This window comes from Engraulis encrasicolus, chromosome 9 (assembly GCF_034702125.1).
Source record: "Engraulis encrasicolus isolate BLACKSEA-1 chromosome 9, IST_EnEncr_1.0, whole genome shotgun sequence".
Taxonomy (NCBI): domain Eukaryota; kingdom Metazoa; phylum Chordata; class Actinopteri; order Clupeiformes; family Engraulidae; genus Engraulis; species Engraulis encrasicolus.
In genome coordinates this window covers 39,428,642-39,448,641 of record NC_085865.1, presented here as the reverse complement: position 1 = coordinate 39,448,641, position 20,000 = coordinate 39,428,642, and the positions used below count along the sequence as shown (strand labels likewise).

The window sequence follows — 20,000 nt, the reverse complement described above, 5'->3', positions numbered from 1 at the left end:
TATCCCCGCTCTTCCTGCCCTCCCCTTCATGCCCATGATCTTTTATGCCCTCTCTCCCTCCTTCCCCTCTTACTCTCTCTCTCCCTCTTTCCCCATATATCTCTCTCTCCACCCCCCCCCCTCTCTCCCTCCCGCTTTTTATCCTCCCCTTTATGCCCATTATCCCACCTCCCCTCTCCCTCCATCTTTCCATCTCTCCCTCTCCCCATATATCTCTCCCTCTCTCCACCCCCCACCCCACTCCCATCTCTCTCCATCTTTCCCTCTCCCCTCTCTCTCTCTATCTCTCTCTGTCCTTTTTTCCCCCCATCTCTCTCTCTCTCCAACCCCCCCCCCCCCCTCCCTCCTCTCTCTCTCCATCTACAGACAGCACGGCGAGCATCATCGGGCGGCGGCGGCGCTTCAACCGGCTGTCCCAGGAGCTGTACACGCTGCCCATCGTGGTGTGGGACAACGGCGAGCCCATGCTGAGCGGCACCAGCACGCTGACGCTGCGCGTGTGCCCGTGCCAGCGCGGCACGCGGGCCAAGGTGTGCCAGAGCGAGGCCTTCCTGTCGTCGGCGGGCCTCAGCACGGGGGCCCTCATCGCCATCCTGCTTTGCGTCCTCATACTGCTCGGTGAGAGAGAGAGAGAGAGTTTGTGTGTGTGTGTGTGTGTGTGTGTGTGTGTGTGTGTGTGTGTGTGTGTGTGTGTGTGTGTGTGTGTGTGTGTGTGTGTGTGTGTGTGTGTGTGTGTGTGTGTGTGTGTGTTAGGGGGAGGGGACTATGTGTGTGTGTGTATGTGTGTCTGTGTGTGTGTGTTTGTGTGTGTGTGTGTCTGTGTGCGTGTGCGTGTGCGTGTGTGTTAATATTTGAGGCAGGGGTTGTGTGTGGGAGCATCTGCCTCCTGAACTTTCACCTTGGACACAATCAGGTTTGTAGCCTGGCATTTAAAGGTCAAAAAGTATTAGCTGTTGCATTGGCTGTTTTGATTGGGGGGTGGGGGGGTCAAATCAATTACTTCAGTCATGTAATCAATCATCGGTCAATCATCAGGCAGTTTAGGCAGATGTTGTTCTTTGGTCATTGGTGCATTTTCAAAAGAATTTATTAAATTAAATTTCCTTGACGCTGTGGGATAAGGTGCGACAGATCTCAGTCCATCCCCTCCTATCACCAACCCCCCCTCTCATGCTCTCACTCCCACACTCCACACACACTGTAGAGAGAAAGTATCTGGCATAGCATTGATCATCGAAATCAATGTTACTGGCAAACAATCGCTCTTTTCCAGTTTATTTACCACCTGCACATTAAGGCCAGCTGGTCAAATACAATGATATGGATTCAAATTGATCTGAAAAAGTGCAAAGTCCAGACATCCTCTGGAGGTTATAGCATTAAAAAGAAAAGGGAAAAAAAGGGAAAAAGCTGACGTTGACTGGTCTTTGGTGTCTACAAAATATCCCCTCAACTGCAGCTCTCTCTGTCAACATTTCTGACTTTGCAGCGTTAACCTCTGAGCCTTCTGCTGTAGCCACTGACCTTTACACCTGACCCCTGAGGCACCGTGTGTGAGCAATGGCAAGCCCTCACCATTTATCTTACTCACCTGACCTTTAAGTCCACACAACTTTTGTCCTTTACAAATCATTCACAAAATAAAATATGAAATAAAAAATAAAAAAGCCAAACCATACACAAACAAGCTACTGTAAATCCATGTAAAATGGACAGAAATATTTTTTGTCCACACATGAAATATACCAAAATGCTGTATCAGAAGTTAGGCCAGTCAGACTTCATTAAATTCTTCTTTAACCAAAACCGTTGAAGCTTGACCTGAGGCTGTAATGTCTACCCCTATAAAATGATAGGTTAATTCATCAGTTAACTTGCTATGTTAAGCATAATTAGCTGTAAGGCCAAGCCATTAATATCCATTAATAATACACTCTACTGTACTTTGCATGTAGTACATCAATTACACTGTTGATTAATATACAAATTCTACCGTCAAAGGGGTCACAGTGTTCTGCTTCTTTTATTCCAAAAGCATAAATCTACTAACTGCTGTCTGCATTAAGCGCATATCCATATTCATCAAGGACATCTTGTTTACAACTACAAAGAACACATTGGATCAAAGTGATGCACGATTTAATTAAATACCATTTTAAGGGATCCTGAATCATTCATACTTCTGTGATTAACAACATCACCCTACAAACGCTAAGTGCAACAACTACATGAACTCAGAAAAATTAATTTTAACTTTAAACAAGTAATGCATAGTAGAGTAAGCATATAATCAACTTTTATTATTGCTTGATAAAAAAAAAACTTTTAGCATTGATATTCATTTCAGTACTTATCTAGTGGATATCCACATGTACAATAACATAACTCATGGCCCAATTTTTGCTGAATGTTTCAGTGATAGTCAGATACGAAGCACAACTTTGCTCCTTATAGAAATGTCTTTCTAGAGATGCTATCGTGGTCTCTTTTGTATTTCTAGGGTAGAGTAGGCAGTAGGCACGGAAACTTCTGTTCTCATTGTTTCTTTTCCCATCATTTTAACTATTTTTTCATCATTTTACAAGTTCTTTAATGCTCATGGGAAAAAAACACCCTGTTACCCGTATTCTGTTTTATCATTTGGTGTGAGTTGGATACTAAGTACAGCTTTGCTCTTCAAATGAAAGAAAGAAGAAGATGAGAAAATGACAGAGCAATAGAGAAAGGAAGAAGAGATGAGTGTATGGTGGAGGGATAGAGAGTATAGAGGCAAGGAGAGAGGGAGGGGGTGATTTTGGGATAGAGCAGTGTTTCCCAACCTTTTTTGTCTTGTGTACCCCCAAGCCTTTTCGTTGTGCCATGAGTACCCCCTAAGTTAAGTTCTATATCGCTTTCTCCATCCCAATGTAACTAAGCTCCATAAATTAGATTAAAATTTCATTTTTAAGTACCCCCAAGTACCCCCTGCAGTGTGCTCGCGTACCCCTAGTGGTACACGTACCCCTGGTTGGGAAACACTGGGATAGAGGAACACAAGAATACAGTAGATAAGGAGTGGATGAGGAAATGGATGGAGCGGTAGAGAATAAATGAGGTGATGAGTGGGACATAGTGGAGAGAGAGAGAGAGAGAGAGAGAGAGAGAGAGAGAGAGAGAGAGAGAGAGAGAGAGAGAGAGAGAGAGAGAGAGAGAGAGAGAGAGAGAGAGAGAGAGAGAGAGAGAGAGAGGGGGAGAGGGATGATTTTTGAATAGAGGGATACAAGGATCAACAAAAAGAGTGTAAGAGTGTGTAAGTATCACAGGTCTGCACACAGGTCTGCACAAAGGTCTGAGTTCACTTAAATGTCTTAAAGTGACCAAGTGTGAAAGCACCCAGAAAGAGGGGATACGTGTACAGTATGGCAGAGGTAAAGAGAGAGGGAGGGGATCATTTTGGGATAGAGGGATATAAGGATAGAGAGGAGTAGAGCAGTGTTTAAGCATCTATCTGGAGAAGCGATCTATCTGGGTCTCTGTGGCTGAACTGGCACATGGAACCCGCCCCTTCTCAGTGACATTTCGAAAGTCACACTTCTGCACTTCTCCTCTCCACAACTTTTCAAGGACCCTTAATGAAATCTGCATGACCTTTAACGACTTAAAAGTACACAAAATTGCGTAATTGTGCGAAGCACTCCATAGGTTAGGCCTTAATTCTTCTAGGGAAATTAAACAAGCGCCTATTTCATTTATTTTAAATACCCCAACGGAAATCAAGTGGAACGTGGACCACACAGAAGAACAAAGTGCGGTGTTATTTCAGAAAAAGCTGGTTGATGACATTAATTTTATTATGCTTTGGAAATGCGGCAAATCAAATGTCACAACCTTTCTCAAAACTTTCATTGAATTTCAAGACATCTGGAACACAGAATCTTTCCATATAGAATTTGGAAAATCGCTGCATTTGCCAAAATAAAAGGTGTCGTAAATGGTTGTGTTATGTTGCTAAGTGTGTGTATGTGTGTGTGTGTGTGTGTGTGTGTGTGTGTGTGTGTGTGTGTGTGTGTGTGTGTGTGTGTGTGTGTGTGTGTGTGAGTGTGTGTGTGTGTGTGTGTGTGTGTGTGTGTGTGTGTCTGTGTGTGTGTGTGTGTGTGTGTGTGTGTGTGTGTGTCTGTGTGCGTGTCTGCATACTGTGTGTATGTGTGTGAGCCTGTGTGTGTGTGTGTGTGTGTGTTATCGTGTTATAGTCGGGCTGTAAATCACAGCCTCCATGACGATACTTAAGAATTCCCCATAATACGATATGATTCGATTCAATACAATTTTTTTCCAATTACTTTTCCTCTTCTGTAATTTTATGGAATGAGGGCATTTGGCGGGGAGCAGCGATTATTTTCAATACTTAACCCTTTAACGCATAACATGGGTCTAAATAGACCCGGCTGAGTTTAAAATTTCTATATCTTTGTAAGAATACAATTTTCTTACTCAGCACTCCATGAATTCCTCAATTGACTTGTTTTGTCCCTTAGATGACTTAATGTATTTTTATGCATCATAACTTTTTGCGTGAAAACACTTTTTTGGTTACTACCCCTTTAACGCATAACATGGGTCTAAATAGACCCACATTCATTTCCTATGTAATTTCATCACAAGCTTAATGTCTCTTAGCCATATTGAAAAAGGATTTTGATTATTTTACTAAAAGTCCAACTTTTTATCATTTATGGAGTATTAACTCCCAACATCAATACTTATTTTAAATTCTTGATGGTTATTCTTTGATATAGAAGTCATTTTATATAACTATATGATATTTAGACACATGGGTATAAATAGACCTGCATTCATTTCCTATGTAATTTCATCACAAGCTCTTAGCCATATTGAGAAAGGATTTTGATTCTTTTACTAAAAATTCAACTTTTTGTCATTTATGGAGTATTAACTCCCAACATCAATACTTAATTCAAATACTCTATGGTTAGTCTTTGAAATAGACATCATTTTGTACAATTATATGATATTTACACACATGGGTCAAAAAGTATCCGCATTCATTTTTTATATACACTGTGTTCAAAATTATTAGGCAAACATGTTTTTTGTCCATATTGTCTTTTTATGCTTATTTTCCAACAGGAATCTATATGAACTTGAAAACCAATCGGATTTAAGCATTCCAGGCCATGCATATTTGTATAAAAATATGGGGCTGTGGTCGAAGGTGCATAATTATTAGGCAACTTTGTTGTCTTCTTGGAAAATGGGCCACAAAATAGATCTAACAAACTCTGAAAAGTCGATTAACAATTTTGAAGTCTTCTAGAGGGATGTGGCTGTCGTGAAATTGGCAAGACGTTGGTCACTTTACCACAGAATTATGAAATGCATCATTACAAAGTCATCAGTCTCGTAAGAAATGTCACTGCCAAAAATTTAGAAGAATTTAAGGTGGAGCTACAAAGTATTACCCTGCAGTCCTATAATATTAACAGAAACCTACACCAAGTGTCCAGAAGAACAGGGCATTGAGCACTCAGAGATATGGCCAAGGTAAGAAGGGATTACACTAGACAAGTTAATTACGTCAAGACTGGGTCAAAAATACCTGGGGACAGAGTTTTCAAAGTTAGGCCTATATGGACTTGGGAAAGTGACTCTTGGCATGATGGACAGGGTGGATGAGCCCATTGCTGGATCATTGAGAGGAAGACATTTGCATCTTTTGAAGACCATGGTATTTATGCTGTACTTTGCTGGCATTTGAGTGGAACTCAGGAACTCATGTAAGTGTGCACATTGCTGATCTAGCCATAGACTCATCTACCTGGTCCATTAACAGTCACCTTCACTAGTTCATAAAAAAACATTGAAAAAACTGTCTGAAGACATTTGTTGACCCAGTCTTGACTTCAGTTTCTTGTTGAGTGGTCTTCAGGTTTCAGCCTGTTTTACCTTGCTCTCTGAGTGCTGAATACAATGTTCTTGTGGACACTCAATGTAGGTTTCAGTTCTGGAATATAACAGCACTGCAGGTAATAGTTTTGTGGTAGTTTCATCTTCAATTCTTCTAAATCTGGCAGTGACTTTGTGAGCTCATGTCATGTGACACTGATGGCTTTGTAACAGTGCTTTAGACGGATGTGACCAATATTTCAAGACAGCCACACCCCTCTGGAAGACATCAAAATTGTTTATAGTATTTTTGGAGTTTGTTAGATACTCCCATATTTTCCCATAGCAAAGTTGCCTAATTATTATGCACATTAATTATGGCCTGATATAGGCTATTGGGCTCCTCCGAGCACATCGTCTCTTATTACACAAATATGCATGACCTGGAATGATTAAATCCAATAGGTCAGCAGTGGTCAACAGTGGTCAAACACTGTCCGCAGTTTATTTGTTCCTGACTGGAATCCTTTTAAATATATTTTAGTTCCTAACGTGAAACACTTCAGACTTAGGCTATGTCTGCAATAATGGGGGAAATTATTTGTGTGTTTATTTATATAAGATACAAAAAATAACACCCATTTTGTGCATTAAAAACAGCCTAAATCACAACTTTTAATCCATTAGCTATTAAAATACATTAATTGTGGAAGTTATTATAGTGAAAGATTCAGACTTCCATTAGAAATGAATGCGGGCCATTTTCGATCCACGTCTAGAAATTAGTGATTTAATTCCAAATTCATGTTTATTTGTAAAATAAAAATATAAGAACATTTAAAAAAAGACTTTTTTGAATTAAGGACCACCTATGTAATTACTTTTAGAAGAATTATAGGATAAAATACAGTATATTGGTTTTAGAAGTTGTGTGAGAGAATACACGATTAATGCTCAGAAATACATTGCAAATGAATGCGGGTCTATTTAGACCCATGTTATGCGTTAGTGTGAGTCCAATGGCTTATGCATTAAAGGGGGTAAGAATGCCCCACATTACGATGCAATTCAATTTGATCGTCGGCCGTAGGATCAATGCATCGATAGGCCTACATGTTGATTAATATCTACACCCCTAGGTTATAGATAGTGGGGTTAAGGCTCTATAAGGACGGGAAGATGGAAGCTCTGAACACTCACACGCACACACACGTGTACGCACACGCACACGCACACGCACACGCACACACAGCACACACACCATTTGTTACCTGTATAACCTATAGTATGCCATCTGCGGGGCTTGAGTGCTTATGTATGTTGGTGTGTTTGTCTGAAGAGAGAGAGCAAGGAAGAGGAAGAGAGGGAGAAGGGAGCCAAGACAAAATGAAGCAGCATTATAGTTTGTAGTGTGTGTGTGTGTGTGTGTGTGTGTGTGTGTGTGTGTGTGTGTGTGCGTGCGTGTGTGTGCGTGCATGCGTGCTTTTGCATGCATTTGCTTGTGTGCATGTATCTGTGTACGTGTGTGTACATGTATGTGCGCACGTGCATGTGTATATGCGTGTGTGTGTGAGTGTGTGTGTGTTTGCGCGTATGTGTGTGTGCGTGTGCATGCATCTGTTTGTGTGTGTTTGTTTATTTTTGCTTATTTGTGTGCATGTGTGATTAGCGAAGCAGAGTCAAGATGTCATCATGGTCACTGATGTGTGAAGGTGATGCCTATTCATATCAGGCATTAGTCTGGGCCACCTAGCACTGAACCACATAAACAGAGTCTTTGAGAGGAAAGAAGAAGAAAGGATGAAGGGAGAGAGAGAGAGAGAGAGAGAGAGAGAGAGAGAGAGAGAGAGAGAGAGAGAGAGATAGAGAGAGAGAGAGAGAGAGAGAGAGAGAGAGAGAGAGAGAGACAGACAGACAGACAGACAGACAGACAGACAGACAGACAGACAGACAAATTTAGAGGGAGAGAAAAATAGAGTGAAAAATAAAAAAAATAGAAGAAAAGAGAGAGAGAGAGAGAGAGAGAGAGAGAGAGAGAGAGAGAGAGAGAGAGAGAGAGGTGGAGGCAGGGAGGAAGGGACAAAGAGAGTATGAATGCGATGACAGACACATTCAAGACAGGGCGTGGCTAGATTGAAAAAGAGAATATATGCAGAAGTCAGAACCTCAGAATACCTCTTAAATTAATGAAATACCAGATGAGTAGGCGCGAAAAAAGAAGACTTCTCAATGGCAATCATTATCGCAGATCCTCTTTGACCTTCAAGCAGTTGCCTCATCTGCCTGCCGACTCACTCACACATGGAGGCCTCCGACATAGGAGACCATAGCTGCTTTTCACCTCATATGTCCCTGTGCAATTTCCCCCTTTCTATATCTTTTTCATGTGATCTCAATTGTTCTCTCTTTCTGTTTTGTTCTCTCTCTCTCTTTCTCTCTCTCTCTCTCCCATTCTTTCTTTTGCGTTGTCATCCACTTCCACTTTCATTTCATTTATTTCCATTTTCATTTATATGACTGACTCACTGTATGCAATGTTTCATTCTCTTTTTTTCTCATTCTCTTGTCATGTCTTTTTCCCAACCATTTTCTCTCTCTCTCTCTCTCTCTCTCTCTCTCTCTCTCTCTCTCTCTCTCTCTCTCTCTCTCTCTCTCTCTCTCTCTCTCTCTGTTAGTTAGACTGCAGCTGGGTTTCCACCTTCCTGTTCGCACTATTGTCTTCACTCTTCCTCCCCTTTCCTTGTCGTTTTCAGCTTCACATTGCCGCCTCCATTTTTCAGACTGTGTTCCATTCCCTTGATTTTGGTGGCAAAAATTAGTGGAAGAGAGAGAGAGAGAGAGAGAGAGAGAGAGAGAGAGAGAGAGAGAGAGAGAGAGAGAGAGAGAGAGAGAGAGTAAGCGGTGGAATAAGGGGCAGAAAGAGCTGACAAAATGAGCGAATGACAGAGGAGAGGAGGAGGCGTTGGGACAGACGGAATAAGTGGGAAGGAGTGAAAGTGAAAGTGCGACTGTAGCGGTGTGAAGACTGTAGCAGAAAATAATGAGAACCATAGTGCCAGGCAACAGGCAACAGGCTAGGAGAAGGTGAGAGTGAGTGCACAGAGGAAGAATACAAGATGGAGTACAATGAGGAATTCTGAGTTTAAAAATGAAACAGGTAGAGAACTATCCAGAGACACTGAGATGTTGTAGAGGATAACAATGAGAGAGAGAGAGAGAGAGAGAGAGAGAGAGAGAGAGAGAGAGAGAGAGAGAGAGAGAGAGAGAGAGAGAGAGAGAGAGAGAGAGAGAGACTCTGCACTCGTTTGATCTAGTCTGTCCATGCTGATATTGTGGCTACCCTTACAGCTCTGTTCGATGACAGCTACATAAAGGCTGACTCCACAGACACCAAAAACATGCAAAGCAGCATAAGAAAACAACACCTAGCGGAACAGCACATCCCCCATTACGCCCCAGTGTGATCCAAAAGTCGATCACGACATGGCAGGGAAGAGCACATGGACAGCAACGAACAACACAAACACTGTGTGCCTACATAGCAAAGCTTCCTTGGCAGAAAACAATTCTTCATAACACATACAGTAGCATCACTATTTGCACTGTTGTTATGCAGCAGCTGTTAGACAGTACACGCAGTCCCCTTTCGAAAACAATGTAGTACCATAAAACAATCCATCCTGATGTGTGAGAAGGTGTAGAATAGTATAGCAAAGCATAGCATAGTGCAGGGATATTCAATTAAAAGTCCCTGGGGGCCAGTTTTTCTAAATTCCTCCCAATAAAGGGCTGGGCAGGGGCAACACGATCTAAACATTAAAAAAAATACATATTTTTTAAAAAATTCTAAATTATTCGAGGGCCAGAAATAGATGCCCCGCGGGCCACAAATGGCCTGCGGGCCGCTAATTGAGTATGGGGGGCATAGTGCAACACAGCAGACGACAATACAGTACTGCAAAAGCAGAATGGAACTGTTGGATTTGTTTTTTTTGGTGTTACTACAACTCAATATCATTCACTAATATCACTTCTGTAAAACTCATTAGACTATAGCTGAAAAGCATTATTTTCTACCCCGCCTGAACTGACCTCTCCATATAATACTAAAAACACACACACACACACACACACACACACACACACACACACACACAAGCCCCAATCATAGCATAGTTTGACATGGCGTGGCACTGTACCGTATTGCTCCGTATTGTGCAGAGCGCAGCGTGGCACAGCACTATAGCGCTGGCAGCACAGTTGGCCTAATAGCCTAACGATCAGCAACCCATAATGAGCCTTCAAAGCCATAATGGACCCAGGCCTGCAGCCACCAAGCAGAGAGAGAGAGAGAGAGAGAGAGAGAGAGAGAGAGAGATTGTGAGAGAGAGAGAGAGAGAGTAAGAGAGAAAGAGAGAGAGAGCAAAAGAGACACAGACAGACAGACACACAGAGAGAGAGGAGAGAGGAGAATGGCACGTCAGCCCATTCGTGTGTGTGTGTGTGTGTGTGTGTGTGTGTGTGTGTGTGTGTGTGTGTGTGTGTGTGTGTGTGTGTGTGTGTGTGTGTGTGTGTGTGTGTGTGTGTGTGTGTGTGTGTGTGTGTGTGTGCGCGCGCGTGTGCTTCGTCAACGGGCGCAGAAATGCCGCCGGGCTCCAAAGTTCAGCCCCTGCTGTTTTGCTCATCAACACAACACAACACAACACAACACAACACAACACAAGACAACACACACACACACACACACACACACACACACACACACACACACACACACACACACACACACACACACACACACACACACACACACACACACACACACACAAACTCCCCATCTTTACTGGGTTTTCCTGTGTTTGCATACACAATGAATGAGCATTCACCAAGATTGATACAGACTCCATGGGTCACTGTCATTATCTAATGACATTTAAAGTTTCCCTGGAAAAGACCTCGCAGGCATAATGAATAACTGGGAAAAAAGCATTTGGAAAATAGCAAGAGTTCACTCAATATACTAATAACAAAACGACACCACCCACCCCCCAACCCCCCCCACCCCCAGCACCAATGCATACACGCACCCACCCACACACACACCCACATTCTTATTTCTTGTTGACGACCCCACCACCACCACCATTGCCACCACCCCATCTTAGCTACCCCATTGTGAGAGAGTGTTGGGGGGTGGTGGGTGTTGGAGACTGCAGGCTCTTACGAGGCGGGATGCTTAATCTGTACCATGCAATTGTTAATGAGCTCGCTTATGCTGCAGCAACCACCTCGTCCCAACCCCAGCTCAACCCACCCCATACATTCAATCTTCTCTCTCTCTCTCTCTCTCTCTCTCTCTCTCTCTCTCTCTCTCTCTCTCTCTCTCTCTCTCTCTCTCTCTCTCTCTCTCACTCACACACACACACACACTCACACACAAGTGCTAACGCCAGCAGAGCCATTAGCGCTGCTGCTAATGACGGCTAATGCGGATTATTGATCGATGCCCACAACTCTCTCTCTCACACACACACATACACACACACAGACACACTTCTCTCTGCGGGGTCCCGGCTGCCTAATGGGGGGGATCATAGCAACTCCCGTCGTTGATAAACACACTCGGCCCCACTGTGTGCACTTTTAAACACCATCTGCGCAACGTGTGGCATTAACACGGAATTAGCATAGCGGCGTGTCACGGCGCAAAAGCCTCCTGTGGTGGCCTTTAGCTGTTAGTGGGTTCTACGCTTCGGTGGCCTGTAGTGTGAAAAATAACTCTGCCATTAAGTTACTTAGTCACTCACGCTGCTGTCATTCTTTGTCCTCTCTGTCAAACACACACGTTGTTACATGTACACATGCACAAACTCATAGACAGCACATAGACACACAGTGACACAATGTTATTTGGATGCACACCCTCAGGAGCACAGTTTTATGCAAATTCAAACACACACACACACACACACACACACACACACACACACACACACACACACACACACACACACACACACACACACACACACACACACACACACACACACACACACACACACACACACACTCACAAGCATGGCACTTTGTCCTTTTTACGAACTCAGCTCACAACTCCCTGTCTGCAGTGCTAGAGCCACTGTTGGAACTTATCTGTCTTGCTCTCACCCCCTATTTTCTCCTTTTGCTATTTTACAGGTGAGTCACCACTCACGTAGCCATAACGAGGTCGTTCTGGGGAAGTCCCCTCCTCGCACTGCCAAAACTGCATAATACCATCATAATACCTGTTGTCTTTCGTCTGATTGGGCGCATCCTCTCATAGTCTCTTTTCTGATTTTTTTCTTTTCATTATTTATTTTGTTTTCTGATCTTTTTTCCCTTCGAACCTGTTAAGTTGTTGCCTTCTGATTTCTGCCTCAGGCACACACACGTCAATTAGCAACTGGCTCAGCAGTGTGCGTCTCTTCAATTACATGGGGTAAACAAGCCCAGTGGAAAGTATACGAGCTGGTCACCTGCCAACGTCCAGACTTCTGCCGATGTTTGCACGTCTGACTTGCACACCGTGTGCCTACAGTTGTTGTTATTTAAAACCACAAGAATGATTTCAAACAAGCATGTCATTAAATTAAATTAAATCTTTTTGATTTCCTTTGACTAAACACTGTTTTGGCCCCCATCTCCAAGCCCCCACAACAGGGTGCCCCAATGCAACCCATACACTGACTGAACATCCCGTTTTTGTGCCACTGTGTCTTGTGTTCACACCCTTTTGACCCGTTTAGCTAGTCTTGAAGCGAGTCATCATGACGCATACGCAGTCAGTCTGGAGCAGGTCAGCTTTCTCACATCGCCACACTAAAGTCAGACGGAGAAATCATCATAAACAGCTTGCTTTCTTTCTTTCGATGTCTTTCCCCCTTAGTGATCATGTTCTTTAAATAGACCCAGTCTGACTCAACAACAGTAAGCCTGCAAACACAGCAAAGTCAGTAGGACAGATATGTGTGAATATTTCACTCGCAGACACTCGTGAACACACACGCACGCACGCACGCACGCACACACACACACGCACGCACGCACACACAAACACACACACACACACACACACACACACACACACACACACACACACACACACACACACACACACACACACACACACACACACACACACACACACACAGATGAGAGAGAGAGAGACCTCCTCTTCACACACAGACACACAGACACACACACCCACACACACAAACGCACGCACACACACACACACACACACAGCCCGAGTCCAACACATCAAAGTAATGCAGTATAGCCGCAGTCATAATTAAGACAGTGTATGTGTATGTACAGTATTTTATAAGTGCTGACCCTGCTCATCTTGAGTGGCTAGCAGGGCCCAGATCCAACTAACGATGCAGAGTCAGCATCATCGCACCCTCATCATTATGCAGCTTTTAATTGGTTAAAGGGGTCACGACCCCATTAAATATCCTGTCATATTTCCCTATAATCTGTCAATGATGTGTAAGTAAAATGTCTTGTAAGTGTGTGTCTTTGAAAAATGTATGAGGACACCCGAAAGAAGAAACCCAAAAACAGCATTTGGGGTGCTGTGAAAAAGGAGTTGTGTTTTGGCGAAGGAACAGTGTAATATTTTTTTATTCAGAAAACAAGAACAAAAGGTCACAGATTCACATTGTTTTCAATTTTATGGAACATTTCCTTGGATTGAGATGATCCCTTTTTTGTTTGGCTGAACAGTGATTTGCAAAAAGGTCTCACAAGGATAATAATAGTGCAGGTGTTTGTGATTTTATTTTTTTGATAAAAAAAATTGTGGCAGGGAGCAGGTGGGTTGCTAAAATCGTTATTATGATAGTGCAATGCTTTTTGTCCTGAAACACAACCTGTAATAATAATGATGATTATGTGATCACTGTAATGATAATAATGTGATTATAATGACATAATTATGGTACAATTATGGCGGTCCTGATTAAATGATCTAAGACTAAGCCTCATGCTGAATTGTTTGTTTATTCATTCATTTGTTTGTGTGTGTGTTTGTTTGTGTTTGTTGTCTCCATAGCGATCGTGATCCTGTTCATCACGTTGCGTCGGAGCAAGAAGGAGCCGCTGATCATCTCAGAGGAGGACATCCGGGAGAACGTGGTCACCTATGACGACGAGGGCGGTGGCGAGGAGGACACTGAGGCCTTCGACATCAGCGCCCTGCGGAACCCATCTGCCGCCGAGGACCTCAAGTTTCGCCGCGACATCCGGCCCGACGGTTCCCGACCCCCCCTGGGTGCCAGCCTCTGCGTTGGCCCCGGGTCCGCCCCCATTCCCGGCCCCTCCCACAATCACACCCATGCCCACAACTCCCACCAATCACAACACGTCCCACACACTCCACGTCGCCTTCTACAGGGCCGAGGCGGTGGAAGCGGAAGCACCGTCTCCCTGGATACGGAGGCGGAGCTGGACATCCGCGAGTTCATTGGCCAGCGGCTGGCGGAGGCGGACCGGGACACGAGTGGACCACCGTACGATTCGCTGCAGACGTACGCCTTCGAGGGTCAGGGGTCTCCAACCGGCTCCATCAGCCCGCTGGGCTCTAACGGCACCCAATCGGAACTGGACTACACTTTCCTGGACGACTGGGGGCCCGAGTTCCGGAAGCTGGCGGAACTCTATGGGGAGGAGGTCGAGAAGGAGACAGTGATGGTGGAGACAAAGAAGGAGACAGTGCCAGAGGCAGAGACGGAGGAAGGTACAGAAGCGGAGACGGAGACAGAAAAGCCCTGATTGCCTATGTTCCGGCATATTCCGGCACGTTGCCTTGCCTTGGTTCGGGATACCAGAGGAGACGTACAAGTGAAACGGGAGAGTAAAAGCCCTGCCATGTATTCCTGCCTCCTGTGCCTTCAGCACAGGTGATTTAACTAATTTGTTCATCAACCGTGAATCATCAGCTGGATGAGTGAACTGGCTGGATAAAATATGTGGCAGGACTTTTACTTTATGAACCCCGGAGGGATGTCCGCCTTTGTAGTATTGCCTGGCTCACTTTGGAGGTGGATAGGGTTGCAACAAGGAAATGGTGGTTTGTGCTTATACTATGGGACGAACAAAAACAAACTGAACGCGTTACATTGGAGGACAGAGACAGATACACAAACCTCTAAATTTCACACACTCCTCCTCTCTGTGTTGCTCTTTTGCTGGCGTTGTGGTGGAGGAGACTGCTGCTACTCCTGGCCATGCAGGGGTTAAAAAGGGAGGGGTGCAAAACTGCCTCTTCTTCACTGTCCTTTCTTGCTGTCTTTTTTTCAAACTGTCTGGCTTTGGAGTGTGACTCCAAATGACTGGAAAAAAGGACTGATCTCTGGTTTTGACTAAAAAAAATTAAATGCCTAAAAAAAAGGAAAAAAATATTTTCCCTGGTGTATATTTTTTATTGCTCAATAAAGTCCTGAGGTCTGGACAAGTGGATATATGTGAAACAACATACAAAACGCCCACTTTTTTGTTGTCTATTTGTGTCGTTTCAATTCAATTGAAAATCTTTGTTACTAGGTCCAATTTTATTACGTATTTCAGTCTGAAACCAGCTTTGGCTGAGATTAAACAAAAAGTGAATCAGTGTTTCCCACAGAAATTTGTGCAATGTTGCCATGTCAACAACAGAATGTAGTACCAGTCACAGGCAGCTTGCCATAGCGAAGGTACATGTGGCAGTTACACTCATACAGTCAGTACATAGTACACCACAAACGTACAGTATCTGTGTGTTTGCTGTTGTATTGCAGTCTTACATGAGCCAGAGTTGCTGTAAAGTAAGTGATACATGAAACGGATCTAATGCTAATTACTGTAGTGTAGTGGTGTTCATGGTTTTTGCTACACATACCTGTAGAAGGTATTTGTGTCCATTTGACCCGGGCCTACAATATGTACGAGGCTGAGAGATGCAGAGACAAAAAGATAAGGAGACAGTGAGCCATTAGGTGCTTTCTCACACAAATTTGCAACATTGATTCACAACAGGAGGACCCAACAATAACTGTACTCCTTCTTCCACATATTGCACCCTCTGCCTTGTCTACGCAACATCTGATCGGTATTGTATCAAACAGTTTAGAAATATATTGATGTATAAGCCCCCCAAATACAACAGGTCCAAAAGGCCGGGAACATCCTCTGAGTAATAGAAACATGCCACGGGGATAAGCAAAGGGAGTCGCCATTATTTTTTCAATATTCTAGTTTCTCACAGAAAAGGAGCCAGGGTCAGTGAATCTGAATGTGAAAGAATAACTCATAGTATTTTGTCAAGTAAAAAACTGAACACCTTGTTATTGTGACTGCACTACACAGTAAGCAGCAATCACTGTACACAAGGGAACTACATATTTGCCTCACCCATGTGAGAGGGCAGCCCGAAACGCGAGCCCAAGGCAGCAGGACGGTACCATGGTCAGGGTACCTCAGTCATGAAGGAGGATGGGGGAGAGCACTGGTTAATTGGCATACACATCAACCTGGCGGTGTCAGGAATTGATCAGGCAACCTTTGAGCTACAAGTCTGACACCCTAACTGCTCACCCATGACTGCCCATAAGTGTTATTCAGCATGCGGCATATCTGTGTTTACAGATTCCTATTAGCGTTGCAGTTTTAGCCTACAGTATATGAGGAAGGGACAAGTAAGAGACAGGTAAATGTTGCATGCAACACATCTGTTTTCCGTGTATAAATAATTAAATTAGTAAGTTGCAGTCACAGGTAAAGTGGCACATCAGACACAGCCCTGTAAGACAGTGAAGGCACGTTTGGCAAGTTTATTTGTATAGCGCATTTCATACGCAGGTACAACTCAATGTGCTTCACAAAAAAGCAAAAAGAAAGGAAACAAGACAGAGAGAAAGAAATTAGGGTCATAGAAAATTAAAACATGAAGATAAAACATATGGTAAAATAAAACTAAGAATTAAAACATAATTTAAAGCTGCTAGGGGAAAGTATCTGAGAACAGTTTCACCTTGAGTCTAGATTTGAAGCTATCAATTGGGTGCATTGTTTACATCATCTGGAAGCTGATTCCAAGGCTCTGCAGCGTAGAAGCTAAAGGCTGCCTCACCACAATGTTTTGACTTTTGGAATTACTAGCTAATCCTTCTCCGTTGACCTTAGTGACCTGGTAGGTGCATGCCGCTGAAACATATCCAGTAGGTGGGACCCATTTCATTTAATGATTTAAACACAACAAGCATTGCCTTAAAATCAACTCTGTAGCTAACTGAGAGCCCGTGCAGCAATCTCAAAGTTGGAGTAATTTGTTCAAACTTCCTTGTTCTCATAAGAACCCTTGCTGCTGCATTTTGGATTTGTTGAAGCTGTATGATGGTCTTATTGGGGAGGCCTGTAAAAAGACTATTGCAGTAATCAACCGTATTAGAAAAGAAGGCATGTATTAATTCCTCCAGATCATGTTTTGACACAAGGCCTCTAAATTTAGAAACATTTTTTTTTTACATGGTAAAATGGCTTTCATGTCACTGTTAAAGTTTAGGTCACTGTCAATAAGGACACCAGGGTTTTTTTTGCATGTGAAGTTACATGCACTGACACGCATGGGTAAGTGCAATCAAGAAAAACAGCACATCCACCTGTGGGTCGTAAGGTACGTGGTAAGGGAAGTGACCCTCTGATGAAGACGGAAGAAGGTAACACCGTCGAAGCATATCAGGTAAAAGATAAAAACTTTCACATGTCTTATGGCAAAAGAAAACCCTGAGTGTTTAAATTAAACAGTTAGACATAATGAACTTAACACATATATGAAACAGATCTGTGCTGATTGCAGCGCATCTTTGCCCGTCCTTGATGGCTGCTCAGTCAGCACTCCCTGGGCTGTGGAGAGCCGCATAACATGTGACAAAAGAAACATGTATGTTGCTCATTCATGGGTGTAATTTAGAGGATGCCATTTTTCAGGAATTCCTGTGGGTCCCGCGGGTCCTGCGGGATTCCCGCGGGATGGGAGTCAAAATTTTAAAGATGGAACGGGAGCGGGCAGGAGCGGGAATAAAGATGAATGGGAGCGGGCAGGAGCGGGAATAAAAATGAACATGAGCGGGAATGCCGCTTATTTTTTCTTTAAAAAACAAACAGAAAAAGTCTCGTTTTTTGACGAAACGGGATTGGGGTTGATTTTGAGTGGGAGTGGGCAGGATTGGGAGACATTCTTTTCAGGAGTGGACGGGATGGGATTTGTTTCTTTTACTCCAGTCCGGGATGGGACGGGATGTGATTTTTTTTCTGGGACCGGGATGGGACGGGAGTGAAAATCCACTCCCGTGTCATGCTCTAGTGTAATTTACTGTATTAGATTTTTTAAGCTTGGTTGTCAATATGATTTGTCTCTACCCGTCACAGAGAATTACCATATGGGTACTGTAGTATTGTCTCTCCAACAAAGTTAAGGACCAAGTCACACCCTTGACAGCCCTTACATTTATTGTAACCATGTATATAGACCTTGAGAAAATCTACAGTAGAGAAGACATGTCACTTCACAAAATATATCATACTTACATTAAACCCTTTCATGCAGAGTTTCAGTTTGTCGTTACAACCATAACAAAAACAAAGTCTCAATCTCTTACACTCCTGGTGGTAATGTCTAGCCTCGCGAGCCATCCTACGTACTTCCGCCAAAGGATTGGCTCCACTACTGTAGTCTGGCCATGCTTCTCTGTGGAGTGCCTGGAGCAGTAGAATTTTGATCGCAACGCCCCCCCAGAAAACAGCCAATTATCGAATACGCCCCCCACGTGGGGGCGAACGCTCGTGACAATGACGTACACATCTGTGCCAGAGCCATTGGTCTGCGCTATGTTGTTGTTGAGTAACTGCCAGTGATTGGGTGAGAGGTGTCCAATAATTTCAAACCTTAACTGAATGCAAACTTCCTGCTTCCTACAATCGCTTCAGAGCAAACAAATGCCAGACCATAAATACGAAATGAAATGGTAGTATTATGGGATGGTCAGGACCAGGCTAGGTAATGTCATGGCAATATAATGTAGTTGAGCTTTTTTCTCCAGTTTTGTTGGTGGTCCCATCTGCAACAACAAAAAAGGCCACCTGTGGTCTCCTACACGTTGCTGTAATGCATAATGTTCTGTACATGTGTGTTAACCTTTCCATTCCAGTTACTACATAGATCAGGGAACGTTTCTGCTTAAAAGGTAGTCTTCAATTCCGGTTTTCAGTGCTCCCCCTGTGGCCTTAGTGTTTAGCTCTGGAGTTGTTGCAGTAGCAGCAGCAGCAACATTGGTTCCTCAACATATTGTCCGCCATGCATTACTCAGAGGATGGCGACAAGAAAAACATACATGAATAGCCCGCACATTCAACATGTAGGAAGTCAAATTTACTGTACGTCTGAAATAATACTCAACACTTTGAAATTCAAATGGACCACGCTTTGCTGTAGTGAATTTGAGCATTCCTAGACTTGGGCAGTCAAACATTATTTTTAGATGCGTCCTAGCATCTCTATAAGAGGGTATGCCGGTCCGTCGGTCTGTCTGTCCGTCTGAAACGTATTCTTTAAATCGGCCAAAACACGGACTTCACTGCCATTTTTCGCGTTACTCTCTTCATATTTGCACTTTTCTTGTACTACCGCATTGTGATATCCCTACTAGGAAACAATGGATAAATTGGGTATCGCGTTTCCGCCATTACTCCTGAATAAGCAACAAGTGGATGCATCTTTGTCTGCCTGTCGGACTTGTTTTTAAAGTAGTTGGTTCTACTCTATGAGTGTTGGATTCTCAACAGCATTTACTTTGCATGTCAGTGTCTATATATAATTTAGTGACAAGGTAATCTCAAGTGTAACTTGAGTGATCAGTGTTTCTTCTTTACAGCAGTGGATGCGGAGCTCTTGTTGCAGTGTAGCAGCAGCAGCAGCAACAGCAGTGCTGGCTTTCTGACATATTGTCCTCCATGCAAGTGTGATCGGTCCACAGAGGGCTGCAAGGCAGACAGGATGGGGACAGGAGGCAGACATGAATCTTCCACAGCACCGTTCT

The 20,000-nt window shown here is 43.6% G+C and overlaps 1 protein-coding gene across 1 annotated transcript in view; it reads left to right on the top strand.

The window, feature by feature from the left end:
* The window catches only part of LOC134455805 (cadherin-18-like), a 233,906-nt gene extending 218,525 nt beyond the window's left edge, over positions 1-15,381 (top strand). Inside the window, exons 11-12 of the mRNA XM_063207115.1 lie at positions 367-618; positions 13,982-15,381. Of these exons, the coding sequence (XP_063063185.1) occupies positions 367-618; positions 13,982-14,700 (971 nt within the window). The 3' untranslated portion in view covers positions 14,701-15,381. The remainder of the gene's footprint in view (positions 1-366; positions 619-13,981) is intronic.
* The last annotated feature ends 4,619 nt before the right edge of the window (positions 15,382-20,000 follow it).